Below are 25,847 nucleotides of genomic sequence, written 5' to 3'. Positions count from 1 at the left end.
CTGGTTGGTTAACTCTGTTCCAAGCTGGCGGCTTACTCTAGAGCAGGCATCTTGACCTGGCATTGCTTTTACTGCTCCTTTCTGCCTCTTTTCCAGTCCTGGCCCCCCTTCCCTGATCCCTGAAACTTTTGGGGTTGCTCCTGTAAGAATCCCTGTCGTTGCTCCTCACCCAGCTGGTCTCCACATCTATACTGAAATGATGGAACAACGGAATATACAAACCAATGCAAGTTTATTCTTTGTTTTCCTTGAGAAGCAGGACTTTTTTTTTTTAATTCTGCAACCTGACCAAGGGGCTTTTATCCCCTTTGCTCACAGCCACGAGATCACCTTAAAAAAGGTAGGTGGAATGGCTGAATCTTTCCATATACCTGTGCTTTTAAACAGGGAGGCATTACATTCCTCGTTGCCATTCTACCCAAGAATTTCTGGATCCAGCACTACAAAAGGAAAGATTCCTTCATGGTAACAACATGCTAAACAACTGATTATTGTGTCTGAATTTCAGTTCCTCCTTCAGTTCCCCCCCATCCCCCAAAGTTTGTCAACTTCCCAGGGTAACCTCCAAAACTGTCTCTTTAGCAGAAGTTCAAGGAGCAGGCAATAACTTTAATTTTCAAGCTGTTCCTTCTGCCGATCAAGTCACCCAAAAAGACACAGAAAGTGACTGGTTTATCCCCCCTCCCCGCCCCCAGGCCACCCTAATTACTGCAGCTAGCCACCAAGGAGTCATTGTTTTCTGGATAATACATGCTTCATACAACTCACAGACAGATGAGTACAACCATTGGAAAGAGGCATGATCAAAACAGATGCATTACAGACATTGTAAAGAGAAAGTCAGACACATTCCTGCCAAAAGAAAGAAAGAAAGAAAGAAAGAAAGAAAGAAAGAAAGAAAGAAAGAAAGAAAGAAAGAAAGAAGGAAGGAAGGAAGGAAGGAAGGAAGGAAGAAAAAAAGAAAGAAAGAAAGAAAGAAAGAAAGAAAGAAAGAAAGAAAGAAAGAAAGAAAGAAAGAAAGAAAGAAAGAAGAGTGGGGCCAGTTTTGAGGAGAAAAAGGGATGTCCTTATCGTTGGACTGGAGACGAGGTAATGCAGGGGAAAAAAGTTCATTCTAGGACAGGAGTCAAGACCTTGGCAAGCTAGCACATTTACAAAATAGAGCATTTTCAGTTTTCCCCCAAGAGAAGACTCATCAGGGGTGCACAGCAGAGAAGGTGATCTGGAGATTGAAGAAATCCACTTTGTGCAGACATGTCCTATGGATGCATTCATCCCTAGTGTCCTGAGGTGCTAACCTGGGTTTGCAGGTGGAAGCCAAAAGTCCAAGGAGACCACCACCTCCTCTAACATTGTCTGGTCAGGTCTTGCATCCATCACCAATCCAGAAAGTTCAGCCAAGCAAAGGTCTCCAGCCTGGGAGACATCCAATGGATGGCTTGAGTGCAAAAGCCTAGGACAGGGGAGGTGAGCTACAGGTTACACTTCTGGCGTGCGTGAAAATGGAGTTGTGGGATTGCAAAAGGGAAAAAAGGAAGTTCCATAAAGACATTCTTTAAGAAAGACAGGTATTTTTTTTTCTTTTTCCTGTTTTGGTTCTTTTTGGAGGGGACTGCTAATCTTGACACATACTGTAGCATCCCAACCAGCAGTCACTTGAGATTTTCACCCGTGCCTTGAACCAGGTTTGTAGGATTAAACCAAACCTCCCGGATTAAAAGATCTGGGGCGGTTTGTTAGCCGTCCACATTTTCCTTTCTTCATAGGACAGACCCCGTCCCACAGGCTTGAAGATGGTAAGCTTTCACATCCGAGTCTTTGAATTCAGATGGTGTGCTGCATTGCAGGAAATAAATAAATAAATAAATAAAGATGGGGAAACCCAGGGGAGGGGAGGGAGAGGCAGAGAGATTGAGAGAGAGTTTGATGAAGTAAATTATTCATCCGCAAGGCCTAATGGACACATTATTTAATGGTTCTTGTTCCCATTAAACAAACAACTCCCTGCATTAGCGGCTTGGTGCACTTTTGAATCAAAAGCATTAAGTTTCCGTTGACAGATGTCACCTCCCCAACACTAAAAGCTGAATTATGCATCAGGGTAATCTCAAAAAATCAATACGAAACCCCGTTGTCAGGAAATGGCTCAAAGTTTGCTAATGTTGGATGCTTTTCTTTTTGGCTTCAATGTTTTCATAAAACCCGCTGCCTTTAACATGGAATATGCCATCAGGCTCCCCTTAGGCCATTCCTGGAGACACTGTAGTGTGACCTTGGAGCACCAAGGATGACCCAGCACCCAACTGTGGCAACAGCTGAGACTGGAGAAACTATCCCACCGGGGTTGCCAACTGACCAGAAGACAGCTTGAGCCGCTCCTGTGCAAATAGCGAGGTGACTTTCTGCCAGAAGGTTATCATGCCAGCCCACTGCTGTCTTCTTTGTGCAAGCGGGCACTTTTCCAAGCAGTTTCGCTCGCAGCTGCCCATTTTCATGTTCTAAGAATGCCTCTGTGGGCCCCCAAGCTATTCTGGTAAATCACAATCAGCCTCAAGCAGAGGTTCTTCCAAGCATCGCTGAATTAGGACTCCCTTGAGTCTGTCCAAAACCTCCCAGCCTTCAGCTTTCTTGGTAACTCAATTTCAGCATGATGGAAAATTGCATGCGTAATGCTATTTGCTTGTACCATGGTGCTCCCTTTGCAATCAGATGCCTGTTTTCTAACCCAAGGAACTCCAACCACAGGAAACTTTTTTGCAGGGATCTCACCCCTCATGAAATGCCTTAGCATTTGCCACCGGACCCTTCATTAGCACCCACGCTAACCTTCAAAAATGTGCAATCTTCTGCTCCCTTAATTAAAGGCGCTCTTTGAGTTGATGGAATCACCACAAAGCAATTAATCAAACCACTACCAAGGGGAACATCAGGTTTTTGAGTTCTGAACATAAAAGCATAGATCTGAAGAGTTGGAAGGGCCCCCACGGATCATCTAGTCCGGTGTTTGTCAAACTTGGCAACTTTAAGATGGGTGGACTTCAACTCCCAGAATTCTGGGAGTTGAGTCCACCCATCTTAAAGTTACCAAGTTTGAAAAACACTGATCTGGTCCAACCTTGTGGAATGTGCAGGAAAACCAGTTAAATTATCCTTGAGAGGTGGTTGGCCAGCCTCTTCTTAAAAACCTCCGGAGATGGAGAACCTGCAGCCACAGGGAGATTGCTCATAAGAAAGAAGAGCCAGGGTAAGATGCAAATTTGTACCAGCTGGAGTTCAAATTTCTTCAAGGCCAAGCCATTGATTCTTTTGGTGAAGAGAAAACGTAACGCTCACCCTGTACGAACCCAACAGAGCAACCCCACCATCCTGACCTCATTTCTCCCAGGGCAGAGCAGAAGATCTGATGGTTCATGAGAGGAAGACGGATCTGTTTCTCCCCCCCAAACAACTTTGGGTAATGAGAAGTGCAAAAAAAGCTGTGGTTGTCCATCAGAAAATATAACCATCAAACTGGCCTGCCCACTCTGCTGTTTGCCGGACGGAGCAAGTCAGTTCCCATATCTGAAACAACACGTTGGTTCACAATTGCCAGAGGTGAAATCCTGCTGCAAACTCAGCAACACTTTAGCTGTTGGAACGTCACCCTTCCCTTATTGATGGAGAGAAATGGGCATTGATCGGCAACTGGCTGCCGCAAAAAGTTGTTTGTTCTCAACAGCTGGAAGGGACCTGCCTTCAAATGTGCTTCTGGCTGAGGGCTGCTGCAGCCTGGCCTGGCCAAGCCTCTAAGAAGCTGGTTAGGAGAAGGTATTTCAGGACAGTGTTGGGTCTCTCCTGTCTTTGTTATTTAGTTCTGAACGTGACTTTCCCCCTTTCCACCAACAGATGGTGCTCAAGGCAGAGAAGAATGGAATGAAAACACAATTAAAAACATAATTAAATGTGCATTAAGAACACAACTGCTTCCTCAATGTGTACATTTATAACAAAAGTTCCTTGACTATGGGGATAGGCTAGCAGGTTTCGGAGCGTCACAGAACTTGGCTTGGAAGCCCCCAAACTCACAATCCCATCCCGGTGCGGGTGCAACCCACACAGAGCCGTTCCCAAGAGGTCAAATCATGGACGCAGCATTGCATGTCAAGCTCTGCCCGTTTCTATGTGTCACAGTGTCACTGCCAAGTTGAGAGGGGTGGAGTTTGCAGCACGATGCTGTTTTTGGCATTTTGACTGCAGGACAAGGTCCAAAATGTCAAGACAGTGACCACCCACACTTTCTTTAATGGGCCTTGCACCATCAAAGCCTCCATCGTGACTCTTTGGACCACACACTGCAGGCACCCCTGGATGAAAGCATTGGATCCTACAGATGCCTTCTGCAGGTTGCCTAGACTCTGGACCTTGAAAAGCTTGCTTGGATATCATTTTGGGACAAATGCCCTTCTTGATGACTGGCAAATCAAAGGTGCAATGAATACCCACCCCTCAAATAGTTGCACGTGATTGGTCCACATTGGTCCAAAATGTGTCATTACTGTTGTATGATTGTAGTAACGGCGTTGTGGGGACACTAACAAAGGGGTCAGTCGACCCAGTCAACTAATCCTGAGTTTGAGTCAATTCCAAACAGGCCCAGTTTTGCATAGGGTTAAAATAACTCCACTCCATGCACACTTCTGAACCTTGTGAACATCTCACCAAAGCAGTGTGTCTCAACCTTGGCAGCTTGAAGATGGGGGGACTTCAACGCCCAGAATTCTGGGAGTTGAAGTCCCCCCATCTTCAAGCTGCCAAGGTTGAGACACACTGCACCAGAGGGTTCACTGTCCTTTCCAATGTCTAGATAGTCCTAGAGAGGCCCTGGGAAAATGGGGCTTCTCTAGGCTACTCCATCTTTGTGTTCATATTGGCTTCCATCTGCAACCTGGGAGGTGCAGAAACAAGGCAAACATGGGTAAGGTGCGTGTCCCTGTCTACAGTGGCGATCACCCCAATTGACCCACTGTGGATTTTCCCCACTTTGGATGGGGAAAGAATTAAAAGAAAATAGAGAAGTCACAGCCTCCCACCCTATTTGGGGTTGCTGGAAGGTCTGAAAAAAAAATGCCCATGTGGTCATCCCAGATCAGGTGCTACACCGCCTAGGAAAGTGGTTGGCTGGATTATTTGTGTCATGTGAACAGAGCTGCATATTCCCAAGAAAAAGGCATGGGTGGCTATTTACACACCCACCCCCAAAAGAGGGGAGAAGAAGACAGCAATCAGCCTTATATCTGCATATGCTAATTTAGAGATGAATCCTTCAAGACAAGAGTGGGCAGAGTGGCCGGTTGAGAATCTAGATCCCAAAGTGGGCAGTGCCCACCCAGAAGGGAATGGGAGTTGATGGAAGTGTCATGAAAATTAATTGAGTGCAATTCATATAATTACTCAGGACAATTTCCCACTCCAGTCATAATCAGACTGAGCAAGAATTGTCATTGTGATCCATCAGGGGGCGGCGGGGGGGATCCAAAGTCCACAGATCAGTAATACCTTTATTCGGACCAACTCATTTGGCACAGAAAAGCATGCAAGTTTCCAAATTCCCCGGTCAGGACCTTCCAGAAAGTAGGGGAGGGGGAAGAATCAACATTAAAAATCAGGATTAAAACTCAGAATTTGGCCACAGCTTTTCAATGGGTATTAGGGGCAGGGGCGAGGTCTTTGGGAGTTGTGCAGCTCTGCACCGATATCCGTGCGTATTTAGGCATTATGCTTAGCACTGAAACGGGTTTCCGCCCAGAGGGAATCCTATTGACCAGGCAACGGCCGTCCAGATTGGCAAGTGCTAGAGGCCAAACGCAAGGCCTCTGCTTCTTCCCCTGCTGGTGGCCTTTCAGCCTGGCTTGGATGGGCCTGATCCTTGGGTGGACTTCTGGCTTCTGAAACCATCGCTCTTTTCTAATGCTTAATTCTGCTGAGAGCTAGAAACTTACAGGACATTTCTAGGAACTCTTCCTTCCTTGCTTCCTCTGACTTTGTCCTTCCTTCCTTCCTTTCTCCCTCCCTCCTTCTTTGTTCTCCTTCTTCTTTTCTCACTCGTTTCCTTCCTTCCTTCCTTTTCCATCCCTCCCTCCTTCCTTTCTCCCTCCCTCCTTCTTTGTTCTCTTCCTTCCTTCCTTCCTTCCTTCCTTTCCTTCCTTCCTTCCTTCCTTCCCTTCCTTCCTTTTCCATCCCTCCCTTTTTTCCCTCCCTCCTTCTTTGTTCTCCTTCTTCTTTCCTCACTCGTTTCCTTCCTTCCTTTTCCATCCCTCCCTCCTTCCTTTCTCCCTCCCTCCTTCTTTGTTCTTCTTTCCTCCTTCCTTCCTTCCTTTTCCATCCCTCCCTCCTCCTTTCTCCCTCCCTCCTTCTTTGTTCTCCTCCCTCCCTCCCTTCCTCCCCCCTTCCTCCTTCTTTCCTTTTTTCCTTCCTCCTATCATTGATTCTGATGTTTCTCAAGAGTTCCCACATATCCACAGACAATCCCTCTGCCCTGGAATTTATCCAGTTTCATTCATAAGCTGGGCTCACGCATTGTGGATACAGCTTGTTGAGTGTGACGGTGACTTAATATGCTGCACAATCCCACCCAACTGGATGTAGTAAGCCATAATATGTGGCCTGATGCCATGTGTGACTCCAGCCAACTGTGGTTTAACCCACAAATAAACTATGGCTTAGCAATGGCTCTCCCAAATTTGAGACAAGACAATATGGCCTGGTTCAGCCTTATTTTTAGCCAAAAACTAATTTGGTCATCCGTCAAAGTTTTTATAGATAATTATTGCCACATATTATCTGTAAAAACTTCAACGGATGACCACATTCACTTACAAAAATGAATAACTGGAAGCCTGCCATGTAACGGTTGCTCATTTGTTCTGCTCTACAGTAATTTTATTATTACTTTTCAAAAGGGAAGAATAAATCTGAGTTTGTTGGGGGACGCAAGGAACACTCTGCATCTGTCCATTCGAAAACAAAGAAACAAAACCCCACTTTAGAAATTAACTAAATTATAAGAAAGAAACAAACCAGCCTGCAAAATAAATACGCTTTACCATTTATTGTCAGAAGAAAAGTACAGGTAGTCCTCACTTATTGACCATTCGTTTAGTGATGGTTCGGACTTATGATGGTGCTGAAAAAACCCAGTTACAACCGGTGCTCACACTTATGACTGTTGCAGCGTTCCTGCAGTCACGTGATCAAAATTTGGGTGCTTGGCAACTGGTTCACATTTATAACCATTGCAGCATCCCATGGTCATATCATCACCATTTTTGACCTTCCTGGCTGGCTTCTGGCAAGCAAAATCAATGGGGAACTGCATGATTTGCTTAATGACCACACAGTTTGCTTAATGACTGCAGCGATTCACTTAATGACCTCTGCAAAAAAGGTCATAAAATCAGGTCAGATTCACTTAATGACTATCTCGCTTTGCAACCAAAATTTTGGTCTCAATAATGGTTGTTAAGTGAGGACTACCTGTACCTCCATTTGGCTTTAAATCCCCTTTTCCCCAAAACAACCTAGAAACAGCTCGCAGGTCTTGCTAATTCAACTAGCTGTCTATAATGTACTTTAATTGAAGACATTCAGGCTTTATTCCTGAAATTATCCCTGTTTCTTGGGAATTCTGCCTTGGAAACTAAAAAAAGAAAAAAGACTGCTAAGGCCATGAAGCAGTCAACAGTTTGTGTCCCTCTCCCTGGGCTTGGAGACATCTTGGGACAAGTCCCTCTGCCCCCACGTTCCCGAGCTGCCCCTTGAACCTGTTTGGGACAGCTGGTAACTCTACCCTTGGCTGGGACAACTGCTGCCTGCTGATGCCAATGTGTTTGTGAAAGCTGCCAGGAGGCAGCAAGACAGATCTTGCTCTCTCCGGGCTTCAGAGGGAAACGCAGCCTGAATTCACTGCCAAATAATCCCCAGAGCTGCACCAAGAAACTTAGATTCGGCACCTGCCACAAGAAAAGCGAAGCAGATGTTTAATGTTACCTGGAAACCCCTTTTGGACTTTTTGCGTGAAACAGAAAAAAATGAAAGCATGATTATCTGGATTTGATCACTGGAAATAACAATGGGCAATAGAATCAATGAAAGCTATGTTGTGAACTTAGAGCAGTGTTTCTCAGCCTTGGCAACTTTAAGAGGCCTGGACTTCCACTCCCAGAACTCCCCAGCCAAGGTTGAGAAACACTGACTTAGTAAGAGTTTAATGCAAATGTATACTTATATCTGTAGCAAAGAAAGAAGTCAGCCCAAGTATACTGAAAGCATTTACGTGGCTGCCACCTCAGAGCTACGTTGTCTTAGGTGGCAGGCATGGAAATGCTTTCAGTAGATTGTGATAGATAGATAGAGACAGAGATAGAGATAGATGATAGATGATAGATAGATGATAGATGATAGGATAGATAGATGATAAATGATAGATAGATAGATAGATAGATGATAGATAGATAGATAGATAGATAGATAGATAGATAGATAGATAGATAATAAATACAGGATAAGATAGGTAGGTAGAAGATAGATAGATAGATAGATAGATAGATAGATAGATAGATAGATAGATAGATAGATAGATAGATAGATAATAAATACAGGATAAGATAGGTAGGTAGATAATGATAGATAGATAGATAGATAGATAGATAGATAGATAGATAGATAGATGATAGATAGATAGATAGATAGATAATAAATACAGGATAAGATAGGTAAGAAGATAGATAGATAGATAGATAGATAGATAGATAGATAGATAGATAGATAGATAATACAGGATAAGATAGGTAGGTAGATAATGATAGATAGATAGACAGACAGACAGACAGATAGATAGATAATAAATACAGGATAAGATAGGTAGGTAGAAGATAGATAGATAGATAGATAGATAGATAATACAGGATAAGGTAGGTAGAAGATAGATAGATAGATAGATAGATAGATAGATAGATAGATAGATAGATAGATAGATAGATAATACAGGATAAGATAGGTAGGTAGATAATGATAGATAGATAGATAGATAGACAGACAGACAGACATAGATATAGATATAGATATAGATAGGTAGATGATAGAGGATAAAGATGATATACAGAGATAGCTAGATAGACAGACAGACAATAGATAATGATAGACAGACAGACAGACTCTGATTTTAAATGCTTTTCAGCCCCACTGGTAAGTGTATGTATTTTCTCCACCCATGTTACCATAGCAAGTAAATAAACAAACAAACAAATGGGCAAACAACCCAGCTCCTCCCACTTGTTTGCTTGGAGAAAGGGCATTCTTAGCTGTCCTGGTCAATCCATGCTATGCTTCTTGATGGGCCCAACTGCAGAACCACCTGGGACTTTTTATGAACGTTTGCACTTAACCTTGGAAAGAAAAAGTGCTTTTGGACAGAATACAGCACAGAAAAATCAACTCGGGGTGAGGGGATTGTGGATGGCCATAACAGTTGAATTGTTCAGCAGTCCATGTTGGAATTTATTCCCCTTATGGACTAACCTTGTGTTTTACCTCCTAAAAGTATTCCGTTGCTCTTCGTTCTGTTTCTTTTGATGATGTTATAGGTAAACAAATGCTTTTTGCTTTAAAGCGTTGATAATTTGATAGAAGTGCACTCAAAAAACCGTGGGCTCGCGCTGCAGGGTTTTTAGCTGCTCTTTCAATTCCCTCGGCTACTGAGATTTTGCATTAATAATCGGGCCTCGGCCAGCTTAATGGAAAAATAATGCTAATTTCATTTCTCTGCTGATCCTAACGGTGCCCTATTTGCCAGAGAAGTTAGCTTTCCATTGACAATAATCGGAAGCATTGCCTCAGATCCAATTTTGAAATAAGAGATAATGGGAGAGGAAGAAGAGGACAGAGGAAAATCTTGAAACCTTCCCAGTGTTGCTGAATTACAAATTCCATCACCCCCTGATCACCAACGATAAAGCTTGATGGTTGAGAAATTGGTGCGCAGTGCGCAGAGGGCCACTATTCCCTACTCCTGTGACAAAGCAAGTAAACTCTCTTTGACCCCATCATTTGAAGCTGACCACCCCTAATCTTTTTCGGTGGCCTATTGTGATGTCAGCTGTTCAAGGTAGACCAGACTAAGAAACCGATGTCATGTAAGTCAATACTACTTTTACTGCAACAGATGTATTAACAGAATCTTGCAAGTTGGAATAAGCTTCTCTCCCCCTCCCTTCATCTTCATGAGAACTAGGGAGGGGCTGCTCTGAGATGTTTACTCACATTACTTTCTTGGCCGGGGCTCAGCCCCCTTTTATCTGACCATTGCCTTGGAAGCGGATTTTCTTCCTGTCCCTCAAGGCCATTCCCTCTTCCCTCTACACAGGGAGGGTGGTCAAAAGGCTAAGATAATTAGCAATGGGGTTGACATAGTTGAAATCAAAGTATTACTGATTGCTTGAATCAAAGTATATAGCCGCCCGTCTCGTAGCAGTGACTCGGGGCAGTGCACAGAAGATTAAAACCAACAGCATGTAATAATGAACAATATATTTATTGAACAGGGACGGTGTCCTGATTACCAGGAAACACACTGAGACAATGACTTGGTCTCTAATATTTATTAGTAGTACTTAACAAGAATCCTAACAAACTGAGGAAGCGTGGGAAAAACCCAGCCATATAAACCCCAAAGGTTAAGGCGGTCCCGATCTGTGTCTCTTTGAATGGCTGAACAGTTCCTCAGTGCTACGCATGCGCTTGACAGTCTGGGTGGGAGCCCCCTGCTCGCCATCCTTACTCATGACAGACGGATACAGTACACCCATCCCTAGAGCACTGCCTTACGAGAGGAACAGGAGACAGGAATGGAAATAATGTGTAATAACAATGTGGGGCAGGGGAAGAAAGTTATTATTTGGGGCCAGTTTTACATCATCCACACCTCCAGAGGTGGGCCCATTTGGTAAGGCTGGGGGCTGTTCTTTATGTGCTGGTGGGAGAATCAAACGTCCACCCCATCTGAAGGACAGCAGATTGGGGCATGCTACATTTGTTGCATTGCATTCTCCTTTTTCTCTGGAGAGCTTAAGGCAGCTTATATGAGGATCTCCCCTTCTTTTATCACAACTGCCCTGTTCGTTAGGCTAGCCTGGAAGAGATTGACCCAGAGTCAGCCCCTGAGCACTTGACTTGGTTCTGCTGAGCATAAGAGAGACCCATAAGAGAGACCCATAAGCCTTCTAGTGCTCTGGCGTACTTGTAATTGCTACCCAAGATACTGAATATGCTTCCAAAAAACCTGCTTTGTTCACTTGTCCTTAACTGCTTCCTTTGGCCTAGACCAGTGTTTTTCAACCTCGGCAACTTTAAGATGTGTGGACTTCAGCTCCCAGAATTCCCCAGCCAGCATGCTGAGTTTGAGAAACACTAGCCTAGACTGTCTCCAATCCACTTGGCAGAAGCCCTGATGGAGCAGGCATCTGCTACCTCTCTAGCATCTACCTAACCATAGAGTTGGGTTAGCAAGATAGTCCTGTGAAACTCAAAGGCAGGACTGAGGGGGATGCAATCAAGAATGTACTAACTTGGGGCATTTCCTATTTATGACATCCATAAACCCATCCCTCTATTCCCTTTCTGGGCAAGCCCAGAAAACAAGAAATAGTGAGCAAAGGAAATTCAAAGCCAGAAGTAACAGTAAAGAAAAGGAAACTTAGCTAGATCTAATTTGCACCAACCCTATTCACTAGACCTCCCTCTATTTTTTTTTTTTTTTGGTCCTGGCAAATCATCTTTCCTTTCACCCCATCACACCACCTCACACACAACTTTTTTTTCTTTAGACTATCCACCTTTTTCTTTCTGAGGATCTCATCAAGGCCATCCAACCCCAGCTTCCTTAGTCTTTTCCTTCCTCTTGACTCATTCATGGTTCTGTGATTTGATTAACACTATTGTAATCAAACACCCATGTTCCCTGTAGCCAAATGGCTCACCTGTGAAGCAAGGTGTGAGATGTGGAAATCCCACTTTGGGTACCACTTTGCTAGGCAATTCTAAGCCCTCCCATAACACACAGCTGAAAGCACCTTGTGAGCACTGCTAAATCAGCATGAAATCTCTCCGAACGCTTGAATTGCTATAGAAGTACTGCCCCTAGATAAACAGCTTCCAGCTGGGTGAGCCATTATTCCTGGGGCAGAACCAAGGCATAACATTCAGTCCCCATGCACAAGGTGAGAGGGTTGATCCCCAGCTCCGACTAAGGCTGAGAAAAACCATCAAAAACCAGGGAGAATTGAGACAGTCAGTTGTGTTGAGAAATCTACCACTTGTCAGCTGTGTTGGGACTCCAATTCTCATCACTGCCCTAGGCTGGGCTGGCTGGTGATGATAGGCATTGTAGTCCCACCACATATGGAGGGCACCAGGCTGAGGAGAATTAAATACAAGCCATATACGACCAGAGCTGGCTTACCGTAGTATAATGGACAATACAAAGGACTGCAATCATCAGGAGACCGATGAGAATGGACGCAATGGCGACCACCAGCGCGGTGTGGCCCAGCCTCCTCGACCCTTCTATGTCTCCTTGAGTGTAGCTGTTTAGCGCCTGCAGAAGAAACAAGAAGGCAACATACCAACCTGCACTGTACCCATTCTGTTACCGAGGAGGTCAAGACCCACCGGGGACTTCTGCACAGAACAGTTTTCACAAACTACTTTACTTGGGAGGCCATCTGGTTTCCCTGGAATATGGAATGCCTCCTTTTGCATCAGAAATTAATAATAGATATTTATTACTTGTTAGATTTGATATAAGCACCAATTATCTAAACACTTTGGGTGGGGTACGAAGTAAAAAGATTATGTATGCTCAAAGTAGAAATAATGGAAGGAAGGGAAAGGGAAAGAAGGAGACGCGGTGCTAAAATGTCAGCTCCAAAAGTCCACAGCAGATTCATTTCTCTGTAGCCTCTCCTAGAGCTGCCGTATTTGGGCTACAAAAAATCCAGATGACTCCCTAGATGGCAGCAGAGAGACTCAGAAAGCACTCCTGTACTTCTTGATTGCCCTCTAGTGGTTCTCTCCTGGCATCTTCCCCCTTCATAAAAACCGTGGCTGAATGGTGGCTATTCCGGAGAGCAAACCTACGCTGTCTCCCACCAAGTTGAAACCAGACTGTCAAAAATCGGTGGGGCCCAGAAGCCTGTGGATTCCTGCTGAAGGAGACGCTGGCGAGAAAGAGCTGAGAGACGGGTGAAGGACCAGCCTCTCTCCAGAGGATGAGGGGATCGTTTTTTCCTCCAATCCTGCTGATACTGAACTCAGTCGACGGGCACCAACTTCACGCAACATGGCTCCATTGAAACCGATCTGCATAACTATGTACAGAATCAAAATACGTGGCTGAGTTTACACACCCCTCTAAACTATAATGTGGTTGGCTTGATCTTGGCTTAGGTGTGGTGTGCACTCAGCTCTGATAACTTGGCTCTGTTCCCACAATACACCAAACCGCAAAGGAACCAACCACATGTTAGTTCAGCACGTTGTGGAGATCCAGCCTGTGCAATTAGTTTGTGGTTCTGCTGATCCTGCCAACCACAAAATTACAGTAATTGGAAAACTGTGGTCCAATTACTCTTGGTTAAGGGTGCTGTACAGATGCTTGGCATGCCCTCTCCAGCCCGTGTTGTTTGACCACACTCCTATCATATTCCCGGAGTTCTCTGTAACCTACATGTTTGCCTGTGTGAAAAATATAAGAGATCAGCGTTAAATATTTCTCCTCCTTCCTAGGAAATGGGCCCTGAGATGGTTGTGCAAATAATATTCAGTGGTTGAAATGCACAGGTTGCCTTAAGCTCGTAAGTGGAATAAAAGAAAATTGCACGCAGCCAGCCGTGCACAAGCCAACTACACCCCACGAAAGCACAACAGCAGCCAGTTTACTCAAGCCTGTCGAGAACACGCCTTCTTCTAAACGTGAAAATGCAGTTCGGCAGAAATAGATCTCATTACAGCCAGAAGATACCAAGGCCTGGGCACGCAGGGATGCCTCGAGCCCCGCGGGCCAGGCCTGAAATCTTGGATCTCTCTGATGCCATTAGTAATTAGATCCTGAGAAGAAACAGCACGGAGGCAGCCGTTCCATCTGGCTTGTGAAAAGATTTCTGAAGCTCTTTAAAAACCTCATGTATTCAAATATGCCATTTTCTCTGGGTTCATGCACCAGACCAGCTTTGCGGTTTGTTGAAAAAACCGATCGCTGCTCAATTCACACGCTGTGTGAAGCCAAGACAAACCACCGGCACAGGAGTGGAGCGCAGGGTGTACTGTCACGACCTGTCTGCACCAAGGCTTTCCAGTCTGGTGAATTCCAGCTGCAGAGCGTTGGAATACAGGGAAGCCTTGTTTAGCGACCACAATTGGGACCAGCAACTCAGTGGTTAAGCAAAGTGGTCGCTAAATGAAGCCGCAACTGTGCTTACGATCTCACTTCAGCTTTCCTTTGCTTTATAGACCTGCAAAGGTTGTAAACGTGGGGACTGGTTGCAAAGTTACTTGTTCATCACCATCGTAACTGCAAACGGTCGCTAAACGAGGCAGCTGCTAAACAAGGACTGCTGCAGCTCCTACTACTCCTAGCCAACTGTGGGAACTGCATTTGAAGGCATCCTGGGTGTCCACAGGGAGTGGTGGTCACAAAGTCAAGCTGGTGGCCCCAACTGTGTGATCAATGCCCCACCTGTTTTTTACATCCATTGTAAAAAGTCACTCAAAGGCAGAGCTCAATCGTATGACCATGGCAGCCATCTTTGTTTCCCCCTTGCAGATAACCTGAGAGCACCAGGTTGGGAAAGACTGAAACACCCCCGTGCAGATGGCATCAATGATCCCCACGTGTACTTCTGAAGCACCTGTATATCATGGTTTGCTGTCTAATCACATTCCACCCATACCGGACAGCGTTTTCAACAACGCCTTGCATTCCGCCAAGCTCCCTTAAGATAAGCACACACGGTCATTTAAGAGCAAGACAGCGGAAATACTGGATTGTTTATTCCGTTGTTCAGTACCTTCCCTTTCAGGAAAACACACACAAACCCGGCTCACACACCTTCCTCAGCCATAGTTTGTTTAATCGCAACTTGAATCATAGAATCACAGGGCTGGAAGGGACCTTCGAGGTCTCCTAGTCCAACCCCCTAACACAATGCAAGCCTCACCCCTTTTCTACATGCACTGCAACATCACACACATGCCAAAAAGGGGCGGAGTTTGCAGCGTGATGTCACATTGTTTCTTTAGTCCAGTGTTTTTCAGGCTTGGCAACTTTAAGACATGTGGACTTCAGCTCCCAGAATTCTCCAACCAAATGCGTGGACTTCAACTCCCAGAATTCCCCAGCCAGCATGCTCAGTCATGGCTGGCTGAGGAATTCTGGGAGTTGAAGTCCACACATCTTAAATCTGCCAAGTTTGGAAAACACTGTTTTTATCATTGGGACCAAAGTGATGAGATCCTGCAGATGCTCCTGATGGCAGTCAAAGAGTCACATTCACAGACTAGCTTTCCCCCCACACCAGATAAATTGGCATCACTGCCAAAATTCTAGAAGTCAAGTGCATTGGTGGGGGATTCACACAACCCATTAGGCTAAAATGGGGGTGGAAGGCTTGGAGTCCACCATGTTGTAGCAACCCAGCTCTTGTGTTAGTGCAGGGGGGGGGCGCGGGGGGATGTTTCAGGGGCCACAGTCCACCCTTTGAATCTTCTGCAGGAGGCAGCCATCTTTTCCAGCCCATTTAATTTTATATAGGTATAGGTAAAGGTAGAGATAGAGATTTTATTAAAGATTTTTTTTTAAGATACAAACTAATACAATGTGAGAAGAAGAAAGAAATTGAAGAGTAGGCTAAAAGTGCAAGAAAGGGGAAAAAAAGGTAAAAGAAAAATAGAAAAGAAAAAAGATACAAAGAAGTAGCTTCCAATCTTCTTTACAACAGTTATAAGTACAATTATAAGTTTACCTCTTACTCTTTGGTTACAACACAGCTCTCTTCTTTCTACAATCTATCCTGTCTAATCATCAAAGCCATAAATCATGTTCATTTTTTCTGTTTCACGCAAAAAGTCTATAAGGGGTTTCCAGTCAGCAATAAACATAGATACTGTCTTTACTCTGATCAAGGAAGTCAATTTAACCATCTTGGCCCATTTTAGAGGCTGTACAGTCAGGGAAGGGCGTGGGAAGCCCCTCTGCTGCCAAATGTTATTTGTGGGACCGCCTCTCCCTGAGGGTATCTGCCCACCCTGCTAGGTTAGATAGGGTGGGCGCGCTCCTGGTCCCCTCCCTTAAATGTTGCCACCTGATGGGACCTCGGAGGTGTGCCTTCCCAGGGGCCGCCCCAGCCCTTTGGTGCAGCCTCTGTGATGGTCTGTGGGAGTGGCCTTGGGAGACGGGGGAAGAGCCGCAGACTAGGCAATGGTGGGTAAGAGGCAGCTGAGCCCCCAAAAGGAATGGGAGAATGGCAAACATCTCGGAAGGACCCTCCCTAGTTTCTTGGCTGTAAAAGCGAAGGGGGAGAAATGTACTTTCAGATTGCAAGATGCTGTTAATGCAGCCTTACAATAAAGTAGGATTAGCTCATCTGGGCATGCTTCTTGTCTGGACTACTTGCAAGGCTGACAGCCTCCCACCTGAAATCTGAGGGATCCCGCCCCTGTTTGCCTTCTGGAGGGCTGTGAAGGCCTGTCCCTGCCCCACAGCACTGGGCTAAGATGGGGGTTGAGCCGGTAGGCTGTGTGGCTGCACCTGGGTGTGTGTGTGAAAGGATCCTTCTGGTCTGAGCTATCTTTTCATGGCTTGTGTGAGCCACCTGGAATCATGACGTGAGCTAGGCAGCCGTATGAGCCCAACAAACAAAGAAACAAATAAATAAATAAAATGTGGGTGGTGTGATCTTATTTCCTTATTCCTGTTATTTTACAGGACTTTTAAGGACTCCAGTCTCGGCCAGCTCTCTGTCATTCTGATTACTGTAAAACAAAACATGACCAGGAAATCAAAACAATGACGTCATGATATAAAACCCCAGGAACAGTTGTAATCCACTCCCCTACCCCCAAAACAATTTCCATTAATAACCAGGGTGGGAATTGGTTTTGTATACCACCCAGAGTCTGCTGGAGTTGGGCAGCTATCACAAATTTGAATGAATGAATCAGTACATGGGAGAGAGAGAGGGAGGGAGGGAGGGAGGGAGGAAGGAGCATTCTGGGGAACTAGAAGCCCACAAAAGAATTTGCAGGCAGCTTTTAGATTGCTCCTGTATCTTGACAGGTTGCATGCATCTCATGGCTTCAGCCCTGAGATGGCTGGCTGACAGGGTTGTGCCTGTTACGCATACACAGCTGCTTTGTGGTTTGGACCCCTAAACTCAGCTTTTGGGGCTCAGGGTAATGGAACGACTGTGCCATTTGGAGATCCCCCAATTGGGAAAAGCGAAAAACCTGGGGGATGCTGTTTCCAGATTGAAGCAGCAGCTGAAAACACTAAAGAGAAGCCTTAAGCGGTGCAGAAGAGCACTGTAGAAGGGGGACATTTGGCCACCCTGGACTGGAGCTTGCTCACCATCTGTTCTTCCAGCAGGTGCATTTCGCCCAACGGGACAGCTTTAAATGCTGGCCTGAAAAAGCATCATCACTGTCTGCCCCCCTTGGAGGGCTTCCCAAATCTCCAAAGCCGCTGCAATCAGAAAGCTTTGCTTCCCCAGAGGGACAGGCGAGCCGGGGGGGCTCCCCTGCTAGCCAGTCCTGTCTCCATCCTTCCACTTCCTGCTCGTTCCTCAGATCCCAGATGGTTTGGCATGGCTCCCCATATCTCCTGGTACTTCAGAAGAGCCCGTTGTCCTTTCTAAGTAGTGCACTGCAGTCCATTAGGGCTGCTAAATGCCTTACCCTTGTTTTTGGCCCCAGCCCCACTCCCTGCCTGGAATCAATGCAGAGAGGGTGTGACTCTGCTGCAGAGGGCACACAACCACAGCCTGGACTTGTGGTGCTCACCCCCGAGGGACCTCTGCCTTCTTCTCAGCATCTCACACAAGTAAGGTGGCCCGAGCCATCAAGGGAGCCCCATTGCGTCACCACCACAGCAAAAGGTTGATTATAACCCAAGCAGGAGGCCCAGGAGGAATTACTATAGCTTCTAAACTCAAATTCTAGACCCACAGGGCTCACATCCTATCCTGCGCCGCATCATGGTTTCTCTGCTGGTGGCTTACCATACTCCGTAAATGCAACGCTGATGATGGTAAGCCACAGCGTATGGCAGTATGTGTTGAGGAACCTCAGCCAATTGTGGGTTAATCTTGTAAACCATGGTTAAGGGAACTTGTCGTATTGGAGCCTAGACAATCTGTCAACTACAGACACCAGGGTTGGTGGCTGTTTCTCCACCACCCTGGCCATGGCCAGTCTGCTAGAAGAAAGTGGGACATTTATCGATTCCTGTGTTTATACACCATCTTTCTACTCTACTTTCTATTCATGGTGACAAGGAAAGCTTAACAAGGACGACAAGAGAACATTCAAAGGGCGTTCACACAGATTAAAATAACCACTAAAAGCAGGCACGAATAACAGCCTGGAAAGCAATGCATCTTTACAGCCTGTCTAAACAAATGGATCATCAAATAACCAATCCAGAGTTCTCCCTCAAGACAAAACAAAGGACCAGGCTCAAACTACCTTATTTTGGACACTTTATGAGAAGACCCAGCTTCCTTGAGAAGTCTATAATTCAGGATAAGGTGGAAGGAAAGTGAAGAGGACGACCAGCAGCAACATGGATGGACGCAACTACAGAGGTGATAGGCACACTGTTGGGAGGTCCAAAGGACCAAGCTGGGGACAGATCACCCCGGAGAAGGTTGGTCTATGTGGTTGCTAAGAGTTGGCCTCAATTTAATGGTAATCAATCAATCAATCAAACTCCCAAGGAAGTCATGCAGGAACAGACCATCATTATATGAATGCCTCTGGAGGAATCAAGATGGTACACCTGAGCAACGTCCTCCAGATTCACAATAAGGGCTGTTCTTGGGCTCACCCATCCCAGAGAATCCAGGCTACAAGACGCCATCGCTAACACTGGGCCCCTGGGCCCTTAGCACATAGGTGCACACGTTCTGTTGGCTTGAAGGCCACACCTGGCTTTGTGCGACCAGTTGAGGGCCAATCCCCCCCTCCCCTGATGCTCAAAAAGCCAATCCATCAGCCCTTTTGGTGGGGCAAAAGCCCCTCCTGAACAGTCGCTTCAGGCTGTTGTTGTGAATTACTCACGACTCTTGTGCAGGTTGCTGATAACAAGCTCAGGCACCAAATACTGGTCAGCATGGAGGCATGAACTGAACCCAGGCCAAGTGTTCAAAAGGTGAAAAACACTTGGGGCAGATTGCCCCCACCCCACTGTAATGCCCTGAAGGTGTTTTGCCCAGTTCTCTCTCCACGCAGACATAATGCAGCGCACTCTCTTAAGCACGTATATAAAACACCCACCAAGAAGTAGGACTGCAAGAAGAATCTAGCATCTTCCTCACCCCCGCCAGCTGCGCTCTAAATGGGTAAGACTCTGCGTACATTGGTGTGGGATTATACTGAAACATAAGGCTTCGAATTTATAAGCTAGTGTGGGGCATCAAAGCTTGCCAAGTGCCACAAGGTGCCTTATTTTCTCATTTTCCTTTCTTGGAGCACTTTTGATTCTTTTTGTCAAGCTTTCCCTAAAGGGAGATTGATTAAATAAATAGATAAATAAATAAACAATCGAATTTTATCACCACCCCCCTCCCCCCTCCAAGGAGGGACTCTGGGCAGGTTACAACAAAAAAATAATATTCTAATGAACTTGGTCAAATGGCTTCTTCCGTGTAAGGGCACTGACTATCCCACACAGGGAAGCAAGTAGCAACTGAGGCTTGCATCCCACAGGAAGCTGCTCCTCTGAAGCTCCTTGTCTTGGTGTGACTTGTCCGTGAATACCCTAGTCCTCAATGATCACTGTGGCGTCCTCGGTGCTCTCTGAGCCTGGTTGTTTTCTTGCAGACGTTTCATTGCCAGACTAGGCAACATCTTCAGTGCAGGACTCCACAGTCCTGAGGAGCTACAAATATTCTCTTCGATCAGTAATCAATCACTGGGGATTGAGAAGAAATGGATGGTTAGACTGTAACCTGACACTACAGCCTTTTGGGTGGGTGGGGGAGTCTGGAGTTTTAAGAATAAAAAGGGTTCTTGAAGCGTATAAGACTAAGGCATTTTGCTCCTAACCTCCCCCAAAGATGCAACATTTTGAACCCCCTGCTTTTGGGAAGTATAAAGGGGATACCAGTGGATGCATGTGGCCAAGCTGGCTGAGAATTTTGAGAAGTGTAGTTTCTGGGAATGTGGTTTCCGGGAATTCTGGGAAGTGTACTTTATTATCTGGAGAATGCTGGGTGGAATGCCAGGGTGGGGAAGGGGGTAGAAATATCTAATGTGGGTCAGACATTTTCTGGCTCATGAGTGTTGTGTTGGCCACCGGAAAGTGGAGATGACCAGGTAACAACTTGTCCTGCCTATTCTGAATTTCCCTCTGTTTATATCTGCAACCACATTATTATTATTATCATTATCATTATCATTATTAAAATTTGTGCACCTCCCAACTCACAGGGATTCTGGGTGATTCACAATGTAAAGGAAAAACAGAAAAAAATAGCATTAAACCATATACTAACAATAACAAAGGAGCAAAAGGATAGCAAAACCGCACAATAATAAAAATATAAACTCAGAAGGAGCTTCAGCTGCCCTCCCCAAAGGCTGGGGAAGAGCCAAGTCTTGAACATTTGTCTTTAGAACTGGGATATACCTTGGTTAGCACCCAGACAGAAGACCATCCGGCCAGCCCAGAGCTAAAGACCAGCCTTTCCCAACCTTAGCAACTTTAAGATGTGTGGAGTTCAACTCCCAGAATTCCCCAGCCAGCAACTTAATTATACCCATTTAGCTGTATTACTGTTAAGGGGAGATGCCCCTTCCTTAATTTATATGTCTTTAAAGCTATAGACCTGGAATAAAACAGCACTGTGCCTAGTGGAAATCGGGAAGGGAAGGAAGATTGCCAATCCTTACCATCATTCAGGCAACTCCCTGTCAATTGATAATCCTTTAAAGCTCATAATCAGAAATAATTTTTTCTCTCTTGCTTTCAGGTGATGTTGTTCGAGAGAATGAAGAATGTGAATGGCTTCTGGGTGATCTGAAATTATTCTTTTTTTTTTTAAAGAATCTCACTCAACTCTGTTATTTCTACCTCTTGGATGGGGCCATAATTTTAAGATCCATTGGGTGACATCCTTGAAACTTGCAAGCATTTGGGAAGACACAAGAATGTAGGGAGCTACCAGAAAGGCTGATATATCTGAACTTTTGCATATAAATGGCAAAAGAAGGGCTAAGAGAGAAAAATAATAGAAATTAAAAGGGAACTTCAAGCTGTCTCCACTTTCCATATACACCTTTACAGCTTAATTCTAATTATTCAGAAGCAAGTCAAACCTCGACAGGACTGCCAGATACATAGAATGTCAATCTCACAGTGGATCCAGGAAAAGTAACACAGTAGAAATAAATAAATAATAAACAAGATAGTTGCGTAACAAGATATTCCTACTTTCCCAGGTTGGAAATCATCCAACCCTGCAGTGGTTTGTATACATTTAAGAATATCCATAACCAAGTGGAAATTGGTGGTACCAGTCCATCTGCTTGTGTGAACAGCCCTGGCACCAGCTGTGGAATTTTTCATCCTCCACCCTGCTTCCCCCATTATTGTTGGTCATGATGGCTGGGATAATGGAAGTTGGACTGCGGCAAATCCAGAGATTATCCAATTCTGCTCATCCTAAAAGTTATATTTTGGAAGATGAATGGAGATAGGGTTACACTTTTCCATGCCTTTTACTTTTTAAAAAATGAATATAATATAGTAATCATATGCCGTGACTTTAGGCCAGATGGACCCAAAATAGACATAGATTTTGAGGGACTCTTTGGTACATAACTGGCTTATGATGGATTTCAACCCTTGGTGGCAAGAAGGTTAGCGGAGACTTTCTGCCCTTGGGATCCCTCAGGGTCTCTCCTATAAAAATCCCCACACTTGCAATTTTAATACTCCAAGTCCACTACCGGACTTTTGCTGGGGGCCACCTAGGGTAAAAGCACCCCCCCACCCACACCCATGCCGCTGGGCGCAAACGAATAATGCTGTTGAAGTGCAGTCAAGCAGACCGACCCAGGCATATTTCTGACAGGAGACTCCTAAGCAAGATTGAGGGACGCAAACCAGGTTAACCCGTTGCACATTGCGGAACTAGCGCTGTTCTGAGCCGGGACCGAGCCGCAACTCGCGGGATCCGCGCCCCAACAATTTCTAAGATCCTCGGAGCGGCTCCAAGCGCCGCAGCGCCTTCGCAAAGGAAAAAGAGCGCAGAGCCGAAACGGTCCCGCCGCGCCTTCTTGGTTTCCCCGCTACTATCCACGGTGCCAGAGCACCCAGAGCACCCGTCCCCTTGCTCCCTGAGAGTGCGACCCTTAGCCCTCCACCCCCGCGCCCCCAAACTGCCTGTCCCTACAGCTGCCCCTCGCCTAGCCCCCGACACCCAGTGGAACTGCCTCGTGCGTAAAAGCGCACAAGCGCCCTTGCCCTAAAGCGAAGGGAAAAGGGTGACAGCGAAGGCGGAGGGGGGGCAGCGTTTGGGACGGGGGGCAAGGGGAGGGCCAGGGCGGGGTCTCCTCCTCCCCCCCCCTCCCCGTCCGCAGAGGTGCCCAGGCGCGCGGGTCGTTCCCCGGCGGCCCGGGCCAGTCCCGGCGACCTCGGGCAGGGCGCGGAGGAGAGTCCGCGGGTTCCTCGCTTTCCCGCACTGTCCACCGGCTCACCATGACCGAGAAGACGAAGGCGGCGATGTTGATGGGGTACGCGGGGCAGAAGCAGGACAAAATGCTGAGCCACAAGTAGTTCTTGGGCATGGGGCCCCGCTCCTCCTCCTCCTCCTCGGGTCCCGGCGCCCCCTCGTCGCCGTTCAGCTGGAGCTCCGCGCCGCTGCTGCTCTTGTCCAGGCCCCGCTTGAGGTCCGTGTAAGCGGGGGGAGGCGAGGAGCCCGCCATGGGGACCTGAGGAGGCGCGGGGAAAGTTGCGCGGAGCGGACGGCGGGGAGCGGAACGCCGGCAAGAGAAGCGCGCCCGAACTGGCTCAGCCCCGTCTCATCCCTCCTCCTCCTCCTCGCTCTCTGCCCGCCCGGGGACGGCGGCGGCCAAAAAAAGCCCGAGCCAAGCCCGGCTCGCCCCGGACGACCGCTCAGGTTTCGCTCCCGGGGCGAAGAGAAGCCGCGCTCCGCCGGGCTGTGCCAAGGCGCGCCGGGATCCCTGCGCCACCTCGGGCTCCCCCCAGCAGCGGCTCGACCGGGAGAGGCGCCTGATTGGCCAAAGAGCGCCCTCTTCGGCCCAATCGGGGTCGGGGAAAGGCGGGGAGGGGGGCGGAGGAGCACCCCCGGAAGGCTGCGGGGGCGCCCGAATGGAGAACCTGAACTTGGAGGGGGACCTCAGAGGTCCTCTAGGCCACTCTCCAGCTGATGCTGGACTTCCCCTTTTTGTTCTCTTTTTTACTCGGGCTGAGCGACAGTCCAAGAAAGGATATGTAAGAGATTTTAGGTGGGGGTGAATAAATACAGAACTTTATTATCCTCTGTTTGGAGATGTGGGGGACATTCACATCTGGTCTCCAGCCTGGGTATTTCCCGGTCCTGTGCCCTTGGCTGTATCTCAAATCAAAGCCTATTTGATAAGGTTTGTCCAGGGTGGGATCCAGCAGGAACTGATCTTTCCTACAAAGCCTTAGTCATCTTTTACTAAATGAACCACAGCAGAGTGGGTTTACACTATACACTAAGCCACCCATCACAGTTCACAAAATACATTGCCCAGGTTTCCTCCACACTCTGAATTATAATGTTGGTTGTTTAGCTTTGGTTTAAAACTAGATAACCCGGGCCCCGTTGGGTCATCGTTTCAGAGGTATTTCCTTATCAGATTCCTCAATGCTTTGAACAATGGTGGAGCTTCTAATGGACTGGAAAAGTTCTTAGACATTCAGCGAGAGATGAATCTGCCTTGAAAGTAGCCAAAGCTGAACTGCAAGCCCAGTCAAACATCAGGAGTTGACCCCAGGAAATGTTTTATGACATTTTGTATTATGTCGTAAAATGTTTTATGATAATTTTTATGTCATAAAATGTTGTATAAAATTTGCCACATTTCTATCCCACAGGAGTCACAGGTCCCAGATTTTGGACACATTCTGTAAGTTAGCCCATTTGAGGTACCTTGGTTCAAAAATGGTTGGCCTATGACACACCGTTTCACCCAGTTAAAGGTTACAAAGTATCAAACAGACACCAGAGTTTTAGCAGTATATAGATGTTGGGGAACCTAGCCTAGATGCTAGTTGACTTAGCCTACAAGCTAATCACTTTGGAAACTTCAGAGATGTTGGCCTGAAGCTCCCAGAAAGGGTGGCCTTGTCATCTGGTAGAAACCACGGTGACATCACACACGTCATGATCCTGCTGTGCGAATGACACAGATGTCACACGCCCTGTGGAAGCTGCACAGATGTTCCTGGTGGCTGGGAATTCTCCTGAGGCATGTCAATGGTGAGGTAGCGAAGGAGTTGGACTGGGGAGACCTGGGTTCAAGTCCCCACTCAGCCACAGAAGCTAATTGGGTGACCCTCTCCTTCAGTCCTGCCTACCTCACAGGGTTGTGGTGGTGATGATGAAAATATTTATTTTTATTTTTATTTATTTATCGTATTTTTATGACCACCCATCTCCCCCACATGGGGGAGCCTGGGCGGTTATAGGTGGAATGCCGTCTTGAGCCCTTGAATGAAGGGTGGAATGTAAGTCTGACGATATAAAATTGTCAGAACAATTGATAAACAAAAACAATTATGTTAACTGTGCAACCTAGTATTTTTTTTTAGCAGAGAGAGTTTGAATCTTTCCTGCACCCTTTTTCAGGGCAGTATTACTTCAATATAGACTGCATGAGGCAGATCATAGTCAGGGGAGTCAAGGGGCAGAGCCAAAGGGGGTGGGACACTCTCATCCTTTGTTCCTCCCTTGGAGTTAAAAGAGATGTATCTCTTTGACAGTTTAAACCAGCATGCTGGCTAGGGAGTTCTGGGAGTTGATCCACCCATCTTAAAGTTGCTGAGATTGAGAAACCCTGGTTTAAAATATTCTGTTTGCGTTTTCTGTGGTCCTCAAGGAGAGGTGCCCAAACCTCTCCTTTGCTTCTCTGCATTCCTGATTTAGTTATCTATTCCTTCTACCCTCACTGTCCAGCTTTGCTGTTACTTATTTATTTCACAAGGTTTATAAGGGGTCCAGCTGAAACCAGTTGTGAGCAGGGAACAGTTCCCATCTTTGTAACTTGGATGAATTACGAAGTTGATTACCTCTGTCTCTTTCTATATTACATTCACAGCAAGGGGGAGGGTCAGGAAGGAAGCAAAAATAGTAATACTAAGATTTTCAGTTTTAATTGTAATTGCAGTGATGTTACAGTCCTTGCTAAACGACCACAATTGGGACCTGAATTTCAGTTGCTAAGCAAAGTGGTTATTAAGTGAATCCAACCCGATTTTATGACCTTTTTTGTGGCAGCTGTTAAGTGAATCGCCACAGGTGTTAAGCGAACTGGTTGCCAAACACCCA

General features: G+C 46.3%; 1 protein-coding gene across 1 annotated transcript; it reads right to left on the bottom strand.

The window, feature by feature from the left end:
• Positions 1 to 863: 863 nt before the first annotated feature.
• On the bottom strand, positions 864 to 23,493 carry TMEM233 (transmembrane protein 233). Its single transcript, XM_063315484.1, has 3 exons — positions 23,008 to 23,493; positions 12,494 to 12,628; positions 864 to 1,836 (listed from the first exon to the last, which is right to left on the bottom strand). The coding sequence occupies exons 1-3, from the start codon at positions 23,233 to 23,235 to the stop codon at positions 1,825 to 1,827; spliced, it is 375 nt and encodes a 124-aa protein (XP_063171554.1). The 5' UTR covers positions 23,236 to 23,493; the 3' UTR covers positions 864 to 1,824.
• Between the last annotated feature and the right edge of the window lie 2,354 nt (positions 23,494 to 25,847).

The sequence above is a fragment of the Candoia aspera genome, chromosome 15, assembly GCF_035149785.1.
Source record: "Candoia aspera isolate rCanAsp1 chromosome 15, rCanAsp1.hap2, whole genome shotgun sequence".
NCBI classification, from domain to species: domain Eukaryota; kingdom Metazoa; phylum Chordata; class Lepidosauria; order Squamata; family Boidae; genus Candoia; species Candoia aspera.
The sequence above is the reverse complement of the archived record's forward strand: the minus strand, read 5'-3'. Positions and strand labels throughout refer to the sequence as shown.

Bases quoted from the DNA above. Each gene is read 5' to 3' on its own strand.
- TMEM233 (XM_063315484.1), bottom strand. From the start codon at position 23,235: ATGGCGGGCTCCTCGCCTCCCCCCGCTTACACGGACCTCAAGCGGGGC. The intron at 12,629-23,007 runs GTGAGCCGGTGG...TTTCTTCTGCAG, and splicing joins CCTTCGTCTTCTCGGTCATG to GCGCTAAACAGCTACACTCA.